This window comes from Thalassophryne amazonica, chromosome 17, assembly GCF_902500255.1.
Source record: "Thalassophryne amazonica chromosome 17, fThaAma1.1, whole genome shotgun sequence".
In the NCBI taxonomy this organism is placed as follows: Eukaryota; Metazoa; Chordata; class Actinopteri; order Batrachoidiformes; family Batrachoididae; genus Thalassophryne; species Thalassophryne amazonica.
Window position 1 is genome coordinate 29,334,478 of NC_047119.1, and position 13,567 is coordinate 29,348,044.

The 13,567-nt window shown below is 41.7% G+C and overlaps 1 protein-coding gene across 4 annotated transcripts in view; it reads left to right on the forward strand.

The window, feature by feature from the left end:
• unc5c (unc-5 netrin receptor C) overlaps positions 1-13,567 on the forward strand; it is a 299,504-nt gene that overhangs the window by 223,921 nt on the left and 62,016 nt on the right. For 2 of the 4 annotated variants that reach the window (XM_034191664.1, XM_034191665.1), the window contains exons 5-7: positions 2,175-2,355; positions 8,000-8,167; positions 8,372-8,536. In XM_034191664.1, coding sequence (XP_034047555.1) covers positions 2,175-2,355; positions 8,000-8,167; positions 8,372-8,536 — 514 coding nt within the window. The remainder of the gene's footprint in view (positions 1-2,174; positions 2,356-7,999; positions 8,168-8,371; positions 8,537-13,567) is intronic. The other 2 variants (XM_034191666.1, XM_034191668.1) reach the window with 1 other exon arrangement.

A 13,567-nucleotide genomic window follows, 5' to 3' on the forward strand; every position in this document is an offset into this window, starting at 1 on the left:
CTTTTCTGTTTCTATGGTAAGATGCATTACTCAGTCTTCTTGGAGGTAGAGCGTCACGTACGGGAATACTGACTTCTAATAATAGTCTGTGTGATGGACAGGTGTGATGCATCTCCTATGCGGTGCGACTTATGTGACACGGCTCTTTATTGCATGGCGTTTGTGTGTGAGAGAGAGGTTTAATTTCAGTGAGGAGACGGCTGGTGAGGGAATCCTATCCTTCCTGGCTCCATGAGATTGATTCAGATGATAAATGTTTATGGAGGGAAACAGTATAAGCACCAAATCAGCAGAAGATATACATCAAGCTTGTAGCAGTTTACAGCAGAGCTCTACAGATACCGGGTTTGGATCCAGGGTACGTTTTTCATAAGGGAGACGTGTCACGTAAGTGGCTTGATGTTGGTGTTGTGTGGATTGGCAGGGGTGGTGTGTAAGAGGTCCAACGTTTGCGTTCACATTGGGTAAAAAAGTTTGAACACATTTTTTGCCAATTCCACACACAATTCACATTGACTGATTTGTGTCCATATAAAGTTGTTTAAAAATAAAGGGAGCTGAGCCAAAAGGCAAAGCTCTCGATCTACTGGTCAATCTTTGTTCCTACTCTCACCTATGGTCATGAGGGTTGGATCATGACTGAAAGAACTAGATTGCGGGCACAAGTGGCCAAAATGGGCTTCCTCAGGACAGTGGCTGGTCTCTCCCTTAGACATAGGGTGAGAAGTTTGGTCATCCGTGGGGAGCTTGGAGTAGAGTCACTGCTGCTTCGCGTTGAAAGGAGCCAGCTGAGGTGGTCCAGGCATCTGGTAAGGATGCCTCCTGGGCGCTTCCCTAGGGAGGTGTTCCAGGCACGTCCATCTGGGAGGAGACCCCGGGGAAGACCCAGGACTAGGTGGAGAGATTATATCTCCACACTGGCCTAGGAACGCCTTGGGATCCCCCAGTCAGAGGTGGTCAATGTGGCACAGTAAAGGGAAGTCTGGGGTCCCCTGTTGGAGCTGTTGCCCCCACGACCCGAACCCAGAAAAGCGGTAAAGATGAGTGATGAGTAAGTGAATTACAAGATGTTCATGATCATATTTTCAGAGGATCGTGTGTTTATAGACACGGAGCTGACAGAGAGCAGGATCACGGCATGCCACCTGGAAACAACACAATCAGAGAGGGCGAAGGCAGGACCAAGCCTCTATTGGAGGTAAAATAGAGTCTGAACATTTTTAGCCAAGGTGTTTGTAGACTTTTGGCGTTGGCTGTACTTGCTGGTGTGGAACTGATGGCATCTCTGCTCTCTGTTATCTCTAGCCAGTACAGATACTTTGATATCACCCAGTGAAGCTGTTTAAGAAACGTCTAACAATGGCCAATGTGTTAAACATCTCAGCACCACTATTCACCACTTCTTTGTTGTTTCCTTAGAAATCCAACAACCTCAACGTGTTCTAGATGCGTCTGCAGACTATTTTGTCTTAGTAGCACCCATATCAGGTTATTGCCCCACTTTTCAGAGGTGTTCTTTATCTGTCATGATACAGCTCCTTCATAAACATCCCATTTATCTCCGTCGGTGCTCTGCTGTGTCTTATCTCTTATTGTTCTCTGTTCCTCGTGGGATATCACAATGCACAGGAAGTTTGCCTGGGCCTCATCACCAGGTAGGCTGTTTGAAGAAAACCAGAGATCAGGTAAATGTTTGCAGGCAACGTGGCTGCAGGCTGTGATTCTTTTCAAATACCTTTACCCCCTTGAGGTGGAACAGGATCTCGATGATTTACAGCCAAATAAAGACTCTAAATGCACCGCTGTTCTGTAATAGAGTCAGGAGTTCAATATTACTATCATTTACAGAAATGGAACTTGTTTGAAAAGGTCACAGAGCTTCTGAACTTCGGAAATTGCAGTGCTTTTTGTTCTTGCTGTCATAACAGCGCTGCTTTTACTGTTGTGTTTACTTTAAGGGGAGAATAAAAAGAGTTCAACTTTATATCAGAGACATAAACAGTTGTGCTGTGATCCTTGGAGTCACCATTATATGAGAAGTTAAGAAAACCTATAAATATTGGTACTTTACGGGGATTTTTTGACAGTTTTATTATCAACCTCTTGTATCTTCTATTCAAAACTCTTTCTTCTCTTCAAGCTGTTTGACATTTGACTTCTGTGTGTTTTCTCAGGTGGAGTGGTTAAAAAATGAAGACATTATTGATCCCGCAGATGACAGAAACTTCTACATCACCATCGACCACAACCTGATCATCAAACAGGCTCGACTCTCGGACACCGCCAACTACACCTGTGTGGCAAAGAACATCGTGGCCAAGAGGCGCAGCACCACAGCTACCGTTATAGTCTATGGTAAACTTAAATGTTCAAAATAAACTTCTCTAACCTGCTATGTATAGCAGTGACTCATGTTGCTCTGACTGGAAGTGAGTACTGTAGGATTTGTAATCCATCCTTCTATAGCCGTTTACTCCAATCAAGGGTCACGGGGAGCTGGAGCCTATACCAGCAGTCATAGGGCGTGAGGCAGGGTACATCCTGGACAGGACGCCAGTCTATCGCTGGGCCACATATAGACAGATAAACACGTTCACACACGCACGCCTATGGTCAATTTCAAGTCTTCATTTCACCTAACCGAAATGTCTTTAAATGTGTTAAGAACCCACACAAACATGGGGAGAACATGCAAAATCCACACAGAAAGGCCACAGGTGGGAAGCGATCCCACAACTTTCTTGCTGTGAGCCAGCAGTGCTAACCACTAAGCCACCGTGCCCCCCGGATTTGTAATTTTTATGTCGGTTTCCTTATTTCTTCATATAGAGTTTGCTGCAATTTTTACCAAAAATTGTGATAATGCGATGTGTTTGACTACTGAGAAGACATTTTTTAAAAATGGTAACCACAGTTAGCATTGCCATATGCAGTCTTGTGTGAGTAGTTAGCATTACTCCAATCACGTTAACCATGTTGAAAGTTAATGGTTAGTGGTTGATGCTAACTGTGGTTGTCATTAACACTGAGCGGTTAAAGCTAACTATGGTTGACACTAACCTTTCAGGATGTGGTTCGTGTCAACTGTGTTTAACAACATACGGAGTCATGCTAACCACAGTTAAGTGTTTCTTGAGAATAGACTGTACATATAGTGGACAAAGCCTGTGTGACTTCACTTGTAGGTTTCCTATAGAGACCCAGAGCAGGAGATATGAAGCCCATATCTTGGCGTCACCTTGTTGGCAGCATTGATTCTGGTGGCATCATGATGACCGCATAAATGAATAAAGATGTGGCTCTGTTGTTTGAAAAAAGAAGTCTGAACATGCCCCTATCTCTGAGTTCAAACCAGCTAAGTAAACCAGCTAACCTCTGGTTTAGGCGTTTAATAAATCAGATTTTTGTGGAATGCGCAATGGTTGTCATAATGGTTTTGTTTGGTGTAGACACAAAAATTACGAGCTACTTATTTTCACAAATCACGTAACCCATAGCTGCTAAAATTGCTAACCCCATTAGCATACAACATTAAATATGAGAGTTTCACTCTGCGTGAATATTGCAGCAGGGACATCTTAGAAGATCTGTTAGGACATTTCCCCACACAACAAGCCATATAATTCCAGATGTTTGTAATAAAATGTTGAAACTGACTAACCCTCCACAACAACTAGCAGTCGCATCGAGCGGACAATAGGTTACGGACACAGTTAGAGTCAGGATAGGCTCAGCCAATCCTTTTTTTTTTTTTTGTACCAGGCTGAAACCAGTTTATTTCTGCTCAAGAGTTGAACGGTTTCACATGGAGTTGAATGGGAACCTGCTGCCTTTTGGAGCCAGCCTCAAGTGGCCAGTCAAGGAACTGCAACTTTTTTCTTCTGGTTGGGCTTCACCTGAGACTATCGAAGCTTACCGCTTGGAACATCCTGTCAGTTACCAAATATACTGTGGTAACACAGCAGTGTCTAATAATACAAACAAATCTTCATATATGAGACATAGCATTGATGTAAAGGCCAAGGCCTCTTCACACAGGAGAAGATTCCATATAGTGTAGCAGATAAGATAATATTTATAGCGGAATCCTGCAAATGGTGATAAAAGCATCAAATTCGGCAGAAATAGTCCTCAGACAATCCTCTTTTGAAAAAATCGATTTGCCACTTAAATTTTCAATTGGCGTTCAGGTAGAGGTCAATTGAAGAATTACACAGGAGTCAAAATTAAAAGATGCTCCAATCATATTGAAACCTATGCCACATTATTTGCCTGATCATAAAGATTCCAAAAGTTGCTCCAATTTTGGTAAAAAGTGACGCAGATTACTAGCTAAGTTAACACGGTTTTAAAAAGGAATAGTTTGGACTGTGTATCATCCTTACTTATCATGTTACGGGGTAACATATGTCACATGTCATAGAATCCAATAGACGTAGACCTTGTTTGACCTTTACTTTGGAGACCAAGCATTCAACACTGTCAAAACTATTCCATTTATTAATCCTATTAGCTCAACCAATAATTTGCATCACTTTTAACCAAAATTGGAGCAACTTTAACTTTTGACACCTGTACAAAATGAAACTGACCTTTGTCACCATTCTTGCTGTTTTTATCCCATAACTCCATAGAATTCAGTCACAGATTGATTTAATGGAACTCTTGATAATTCTATTGATTTTCTGTTGGTAATCAAGTAATATGAAGCAGAACCTACTGGATCAACTTTACAGGTTTTGTACAAATGACAGGACAATTGTAGTGAAAAATGGTGACAGAATATTTTTAGCACACTTCTTTGCAGCCCTAAACCTTGTAAAGACACTTAAAACAGAAGTGCAAGCACACAAAGCAGGACAAAAGGAGACAGTATGGGTGTGGGAGATGGGAAAAGAGAGGAGTCATAATCCACGGGAGAAAGACAGCAGACGGTAAAGAAATGTTTTTTGGCATTCTTCCTCTGAAGCCCAATATTTTGGGCTTCACTCATAAGCATGTCAGATTTGAAAGTTGTTGCCTCTGAGGGGCCATGTTCCACCATCTCAAATGCCACAGACTTGTTCTCAGTCTGGTGTCACTCTGCACTGGATTTAGCTGCTGACAGAGATGGATGAGAGGGGAAAGAGAGGCTTAGGAGGGATCACTCAGTGGAAAATACACCATTCTGACCAGAATTTCTACTTTGGCAGCATAGTGAATTATTGAGTTAAAATCCCAGATGAACTGTATAAGATTCTTAAAAGATTCCAGTTATACAGATAGGTCATGATTAAGTCAAGTATCAGTGACCCTCCTATTTTGGACAGTAATTTACAGTTATTCTTTCATATAGTAGATGAAATAGGAATGTTAGCACAGTGGACCATGTCTGGACCTCTTCTTCAGGCAGACGCATGTAAAGTAGGACTTTTTGCATGAGATTTAGGAAGCTTTGTTTCTAATCAAAGGGTCCTGATGGCCACTAATGCCGTGGTTTGTGTTATCAGGTGTCTTAAAAACACATATTCACATTTGCAGCCAAAAATACTCCATAGACATTGTAGTAGTGCATAAAAGTAGATGTTAGTTCCATACAGGTGCGGAGGCCCATTGGTGCTGGTCCTCCAGATCGAGGAGTCCCCCTGGACGTTACGCCAGTTTGATGCAGGTGACTTCCCCAGCCAAGGCTGGGACCCATTTACAAATGGGTCTCAGCCTTAGGTTCGAATATGAATGGGTTCAAATATGGGTCACAAGTGTGACCCATATTTGAAGCCAAGTCTATATGTTTGAGAAACATATTTCTAGGGCTGTTGCTGTTCAATCCATGTGGTGTTATCCTACAACTGGACCCAAGTAGGGGTTCAACCCATCTGTTTTATGCTTAAAATTTGCTAATCGTATATCACAGTAGCTTCTATGTACTCACAAGGAAATATAATAGTGGTCTAGTCTTTAGAAAAGCCTTTGCATGTATCTTGTAAAATGCAGTGAGTGATCAGGTAGCTGAATGAGGTCATCCTATTTAAACAATAAATGTTCTCATCTTCTACATTTCCAAATCAAAAGGCATATAACAAAAACAAAGTAATTGATCCCATTAATTTTGATGCACCAAATAAATCAAAAAATGCTACTTTTTTTTGTAATATGTCACATATGTCTGCCATGGGTTGTGATTGCTGTACTGATGATGGATTAGGAGCAGGTGTGGTTGTCAGTGAGAGAGATTGACCATGCCTGTGCAGACATGTGCTAAATCAGCGAAGTTCTTTTCTGATCGTTTCACAGTGGTTACATTCTAAACCTCAGATAATTCCTGGTTCACACGGCAAGATAATTAGGCCGATATCAGACCTGATCTTCCCCTTCCAACAATCTTAAGGACGCCCCGATTATCATGATGACACTAAAGATAATCCTATCAGATATTCCGGCCGTGTGTGGTGTGTTAAGAGCGCCTTGATCTGCTTGGAAGGACGCCAGGAGTGCTCCGATCGCAAATCGGGGATATTCAACATGTTGGATTGTCTTGGCCCGATATCTCAGCGTGTGTTGTGTCCTCTGACCACAAACGAGCATGCAGCCTGCTGAATGTGACATGCAGCCAATCAGAAAGCGAGGTGACGGACGCACGGAGCGAAATCTAAAATCAAAACAGCTGTTATGGCGCACCAGAAAATCCGGTGGTCATGCTGTCTCCACTCCTTTAAAGAACGCCATTTCTTTTATTCCTCTGTTGTAAATAGTCCACAAACTAACGCCGTTTGTTTATTCTGAAGTCACGTTTAATCTCGAGAGATTTTGCGAGATTTCCTGTCTGACCTGGGAATGTTTGTGTGTGAAATCTGTTCATGTGTGGTGTGTTGACTTCACCGTGTGGCTGAACACCACACACTGTACAACCAAACCTGTTAGAGCTATGATTTTTTTTATCTCCACATTTGTGGTCTCTCAGGTTTTGGAAACCTATAGATAATTTTAAAATCTTGCTGTGTGAACCAGGCTTAATGCTGTCATACCTCCACACACCCATCTGGAAAGTATGAATTTAGCTATGATAGAAAAAGAAAGAAATGTAGGTGGTCAAGTGAGGTACGCAGTGAATGGGGTCAATGAGAGAGAGAGTGTGTCTATGAACAGAGATGTACCAAATCAGAGAAATAAAACATTATTTTCAGATTTGTATTTTTTTGAAACAGCAGTTACTTTCTAAAACTGTGAATGTAGTTTGAAGCAAACACTTCTTGCTCATCTCTCTGTCATCATACAGAAATGTGTGGTTGTAAATTTCCATGTAGCTTGATATGAGCTTGTTTACCAGTTTCTTTCACTTCCAAAGCCTAGGTCTAGTGGCCACCTATGCCACAGGTGCTTGTTTTACAGGAACTCTCAGCAATACTTAACAGTAAAAGTAGATAAAACTTGAAGAATATGACCCTTGTAAATGGAGTGGTACCTTCTGGTTTCTCCCCCTCCCCCACTCGTAGACACAGGCTAATGGGACTTTGGGGGTGTTTGTTTTGAAACCCAATAAATTTAAATGTAAAAGGCAGACAGAAAATAATTTTGCATAATATGACCACTTTAAGCATGATGGCTTAGTGGTTAGCACTGTTGTCTCACAGCAAGAAGGTCATGTGATCACTTCCCACCTGTGGCCTTTCCGTGTAGAGTTTGCATGTTCTGTCCGTGTTTGCATGGGTTCCCTCCAGGTTCTCCACAGTTCCTGCAGGTTCTCCAGGTTCCAGTGCAGGTTAAGTGGATTGGTGACTCTAAATTGACTGTAGGTGTGCTTATGAGTGTGAATGAATTGCTTATCTATATGTGTCCCTGCGATAGGCTGGCGTCCTGTCCAGGGTGTACCCCACCTCACGCCCTATGACTGCTAGTATAGGCTCCAGCCCCACTGTGACCCTTGATTGGAGTGAGCGGTTATAGTGAATGAATGAAATCACAAATAAAATCACACAGAAAAGCAGTTTGGTGATACGTGTGTCATCACTCTGTATTTCAGTGAACGGTGGCTGGTCGACATGGACAGAGTGGTCAGTTTGTAACAGTCGATGTGGGCGTGGTTACCAGAAACGCACACGCAGCTGCACTAACCCAGCACCCCTCAACGGCGGTGCCATCTGCGAGGGACAAGGCATCCAGAAGCTTGCTTGTAATTCTCTCTGCCCAGGTATGACACACACACACACACACACACACAATGACGTCAGAGTGACTTACTAGCGAGTGTAGACAAAACTAAACATAGTTCATGCTGCCTGTTGTGCGTTCGCCCGCTCGTTCTCAACGGCAGATCCACTCAACCGCTCGTGTGCTCGTTTGTCTTCATCTTCTCATTTTCCATTTCGCTCACTGTGCTGTCTGTGTGTGGTAGTGGATGGCCTGTGGACAGAGTGGAGTAAGTGGTCCACCTGTGGGACAGAGTGCACCCACTGGAGGAGGAGAGAATGCAACGCCCCAGCACCCAAAAACGGTGGGAAGGACTGTGAGGGCTTGGTGCTCCAGTCCAAGAACTGCACCGATGGGCTGTGCATGCAGAGTGAGTACCTGACTAATCCTCCGCTACTCTCTCTGACCTGCCAATGAAAGGCTTTTCTTCACTCTGCCGCCGAAGCGAGTGTCGCCCTGCTCTTTCATCACCGCCGTGTTTCACACCCCCTTCCATAACACTCTCACCACATCTCTGTCATACTGTCTCACTTTACTCATACATAAACAATAAGGCACGCTTTAACGCTTTTCGCTCTTGCTCATTTTTTTCTCTTTCTTGCACAGAGAAAACATGCAAAAGTCTCAGACAAAAAAAAGCAAAAAAGAGCCACAATATATGTTTTTATGCATACTGAGAAACTTTCAAATGCAGCAGTAAAAACTACAGATCTGTAATCAAGCTCACAAATTTCTGCCATCCTAGTTGATGCATGTATTATATAGCGGTGGGAGAAAATCTTTTGTGAGGAAATACCCAAATTATGAAAGTGGTGAATCTTAGTATTAAATAACCCAAAAGGTTTGCTTATGCACATATCTAAGCATATGATTAGATAGTGATTCATTTGTATTTTGAGAACTCCGGATCTTTTCTGTGTTCCAAGAAACTGCCACTAGGGATTTTGCAGCCTGTAAAATTTACTGGTTTTCTCACATTTGTGTATTTCTCATGGGGCCCATTCTTTCCCAAACTCATGAATATGAGGGTTGCCTGAAAAGTCTATATAGTGCAGCAGATAACAGAATATTTACAGAGGAATCCTGCAAATGGTGATAGACGCACCAAATTTGGCATAAATACTCCACAATCAAAAAATGTTTGCCCACTTGAATTTTCAATAGGCAGCCAGGTAGGGGTCAACTGAACAATTACACAGGGGTCAAAATTAAAAGATGCTCCAATCATATTGAAAACTATGCCACATTATTTGGCTGATTATAAATATTCCAAAAAGGTATAGTTTTGAATGTTATGGAGTTACGGTGTGACACAGGTCAATTTCAGTTTGTACAGGGGTCAAAATGCTCTAATTTTGGTAAAGTGATGCAAATCATTGGTTGAGTCAATAGGGTTTTAAAAGGAATGGTTTGCATTATGTGTCATGCTTAGTTGTCATGTTACTGGGTAACATATGTCACATGTCATAAAATCCAATGGCTGTCAATATTGTTTGACCTTTGCTTTGCAGACCAAGCATTCAACACAGTCAAAACTATTCCATTTATTAATCCTATTGGCTCGACCAATAATTTGCACCACTTTTTACCAAAAGGGAAGCAACTTTAACTTTTGACCCCTGTACAAACTGAAATGGACCTTTGTCACCAGTCTTGCTGTTTTTACCCCGTAACTCCATAACATTCAGTCATAGTCAAAAATGGCAAATGAACTGCATTTATATAGCACTTGTCCATCTGCATCAGATGCTCAAAGCGCTTTACAATTATGCCTCACATTCACCCAGTAGTCACACAAACACACTCACACACCGATGTCAGGGTGCTGTTATGCAAGGGCCTCACTATACACACCGTGAGCAACTAGGGGATTAAGGACCTTGCCCCTTAGAGATTTTTCAGCCAGACTGGGGTTTGAACCGAGGATCCTCTGGTCTCAAGCCCAATGCTTAACCACTAGACCATCTCCTCCCCTCAATAGTCAAAACTGTACCTTTTTGGTACATTTATGATCAGACAAATAATGTGGTATAGATTTCGATATGATTGGAGCATCTTTATTTTTGACCCCTGTGTAATTTTCAGTTGACCTCTACATGGCTGCCTATTGAAAATTCAAGTGACCAATCAGTTTTTTCATAAGAGTAATGTCCAAGGAGTATTTGTGCCGAATTTGCTGCTTCAGCATTGCTCCCTTTGAGGTCTGCAGTCTCCTTCAGAAGGTGATGCAGCACTTGGCCCACCTTGGCGTAGAGGTTTTCCTTCTGATGGTGAGTGAAAGATGTGATCTCATCATTGTTCCACTGTTTTTGCCCATCCATATTGTTTCTCATGTTGTAAAATGATGGAAGTCAGGTGGAGATAAATTAGAAAACTGTGGATGGACGCCACAGTCCTGCACAGTAGCCATGACAACCACCCTCTTGTCAGCTAGGTTTTGTTCGGATGAAACAAGATTTCTCGTATCTGCTTTCCTAGTTGTTTGTCAACGCCCAGTTTATTTTTATATCACATTTAAAGGTGCTCTAACTCAGGTTTTACATATTAATAAAGCAGCCATTAATAATTAAATAATTAATGGTGTCCTGTGCAGAGAATGATGCAACACTCCCTCTGTGCGCTGAGCTTTTCTGTAACCTGTTTATGTTGCCAGACTAGATGCATGTGCATGAAATTTCCATGTGTGCACATTTAGTAAAACTGTTGCCACTCCCTTATTTATAAGGAGAAAGTATTGCTCACTGCATAGCTGTTGAATTTTTCAATTTCTCAAGATGACAGATGGTAGCAGCTTTCCAGAAATGTTCAAAAATCATATTTAGAGTTTAAAACGGCCTCTGGCAATGAACCTGGTTGAACTAGAATCCACATAAATCTGTCTTTTACTACATAAAAAGCTAATAGACCTGATAAAAAGCTCTAACTACCATTCCTTCTGCTTAATGCTGGTAGGGAGGTTTGAGGAGGAGTGGCTGAGGTTGAAAGTTTCCAAACACGAAAACTGACTTTGCATTAATATTTCCTTTCAAAAGATTTGTATTTGTAATGAATTGGGCCAAATTATACTGAATATTTAAGAACATCAGATTCACAAAGATCTCATCAGAATGTTGTGTTGGACATTTTGTTCAGTATACATTAGGCACATGAGGTATGCTGCAAATTGCACATATATGCTTAAAAAAGGACTTAACCACAAAAGTAAGCAGTCTAAGTCATTATCCCTGTCAAAAACAAAACATTTTGGAGTTATATTTAAAATAATAAGTGCTTATAACATAATTACATAAGGAGTAATAACTACCAAGCTGCTCTGATTGCTACAGTAATTTGAAAAAGGCCACAAAGAGGCACAAGTATAGACGTGCATCTTTTCCTATGCTGACAGTTACATGTGCTGTAAAATGAGCAAGTGTTGTACGTCATTGTTTACTGGAATAATGACTTCCAAATACAAAAACAGGATTCAGGATTCACCAGCATTTCCATCACAGAAACCACAGTTCCTCTTTTGGTTTTTATTTTAAGAGAGAGAGAGAGAGAGGGGGGGGGGGGAAGGATAAATCCAGTTTGTGGAGCACCCAGATTTTTTTCTTTTTTTTTTTTCTACTGACAGTGAATTGTTTTTCTGTTTCTCTTTCTTCCAGCCAGCCCACAACACAGATCAGTCAAGCCAACAGATCTGCTTCCTCTCCCTATAAAACACTCACACATTGGAATCGGGCCACAGTTGCTCTTACTGCGGTGTTAAGAAGTTACAGGGCAAAGTTTTTACCACTCATGTGCTTGATGTTTGCCCTCTGAAGGTGTTAGGCTGTGTGTACTGTCACAGATGCTTACATCATGTGTATAACCTCCTGCAGATGGTCATTTTGACACTAATGTAATAACGGGTGGATTTCTGCGTGTCTTGAGTTTCATCCAGCTTGTCCTAAATGCCTGCAGCTGGTCAAAGCGTTCGAGGCACCGCTGGATTGTAAACTTTTACCTGCATTGTAGGTTTCAAGTGACAAAATATCATTTTCAACTCAGATTGGCAGTCAGTATACATTATTTAATTACACCAATTTGAGGGTTGTACATGTTTAAAGTGTATTTACATGCTCAACACATCAGCAGCACATTTGATGCTCAAATCCTGCAGCTATAGATGCTGGTGTCATTCCTGCCAACCCATAAATGGGTAGAGAGGTGGAGTGTGGGCAAGACCAGCGGGACCTGGGCAAAACTCTCTCCCCATCCCCATCAGGTAGTTACCAAGCAAGCTAAGGGTAACAGGCTAACTTTGGTTTGGATGTTTGAATCATGCCAGAGTTTGCAAACTGGCCATTGGTTTTCATAACTTGGCTTGTTTTAAGTTACTAAACTCTATGACTGGAGCACCATCAGTGGAGCTAACATCACCAAGCTATCAATACCTGCCAGTCAGTGCTAGCAGTGCTAACATACAAATTAAACAATACTCAAATTTGATGCAGCAGCACAGTGGTGTAGTGGGTAGCACTGGTGATTCACAGCAAGAAGTCTGTGGGATTGCATCCCGTCTGGGCCTTTCTCTGTGGAGTTTGCCCATTCTCCCCGTGTTTGTGTGGGTTCCCTCCAGGTGCTCCAGCATCCTCCCACTTCCAACAACATGCAGGTTAGGTGAATTGGGAATTTTGAAACTGAACATAGGTGAGAGTATGAATGTGTGTCTGTGTGTGGCCCTGCAATGGACTAGCATCCTGTCCAAGGTGTACCCCACCTCTCGCCCTATGACTTCTACGATCTGCTCCAGCCCCACGTGACCCTTAGTTGGAGTAGGCAGGTATTAGAAAATGAATGAAATTTGACCCAATGGAAATACTGCACCACAAACATCTAAGGTTGTTTGTCAAAATCACACATCAACCCATGTTATTGCAGATATTTGCAACAAAATGTTCAGAAAGGTGGTAGCAGCCACTGCTAGTAGTTACCAGGTGACCACCTTGATACACACACTACCTATCACTCAAGGTAACCACGCCCCTTATTATTTCAGACTTTATGGATTAAAATATCTTAACCCTCTGGGGTCCGAGGGCATTTTTTGGACAGTTCACTTGCCTGGCATAAATGATTTATTATTGGTGTTAGCAGCTCTCCCTGCATCCCACAATGAAGTTTTATGTCTCTTTTTTCAGGACAATCTGCGCTTTCAGAATATATATGTTTTGTTGTGTTTTATAAGTGTAATAAAGGTTTATAATCAAAAATAGGCAAGGAAAAAATAAAGCGAAAAATAATTTTCCACACACATTTATTCAAAAAACACAGCAAACTATAATAAACAACTGTTTTGACACTTTATAAAGGTAATTTGAGGTCTTGTGTGAAAGACTGTACAACAAAAAGGTTCAAACAATAAATACAAATGCAC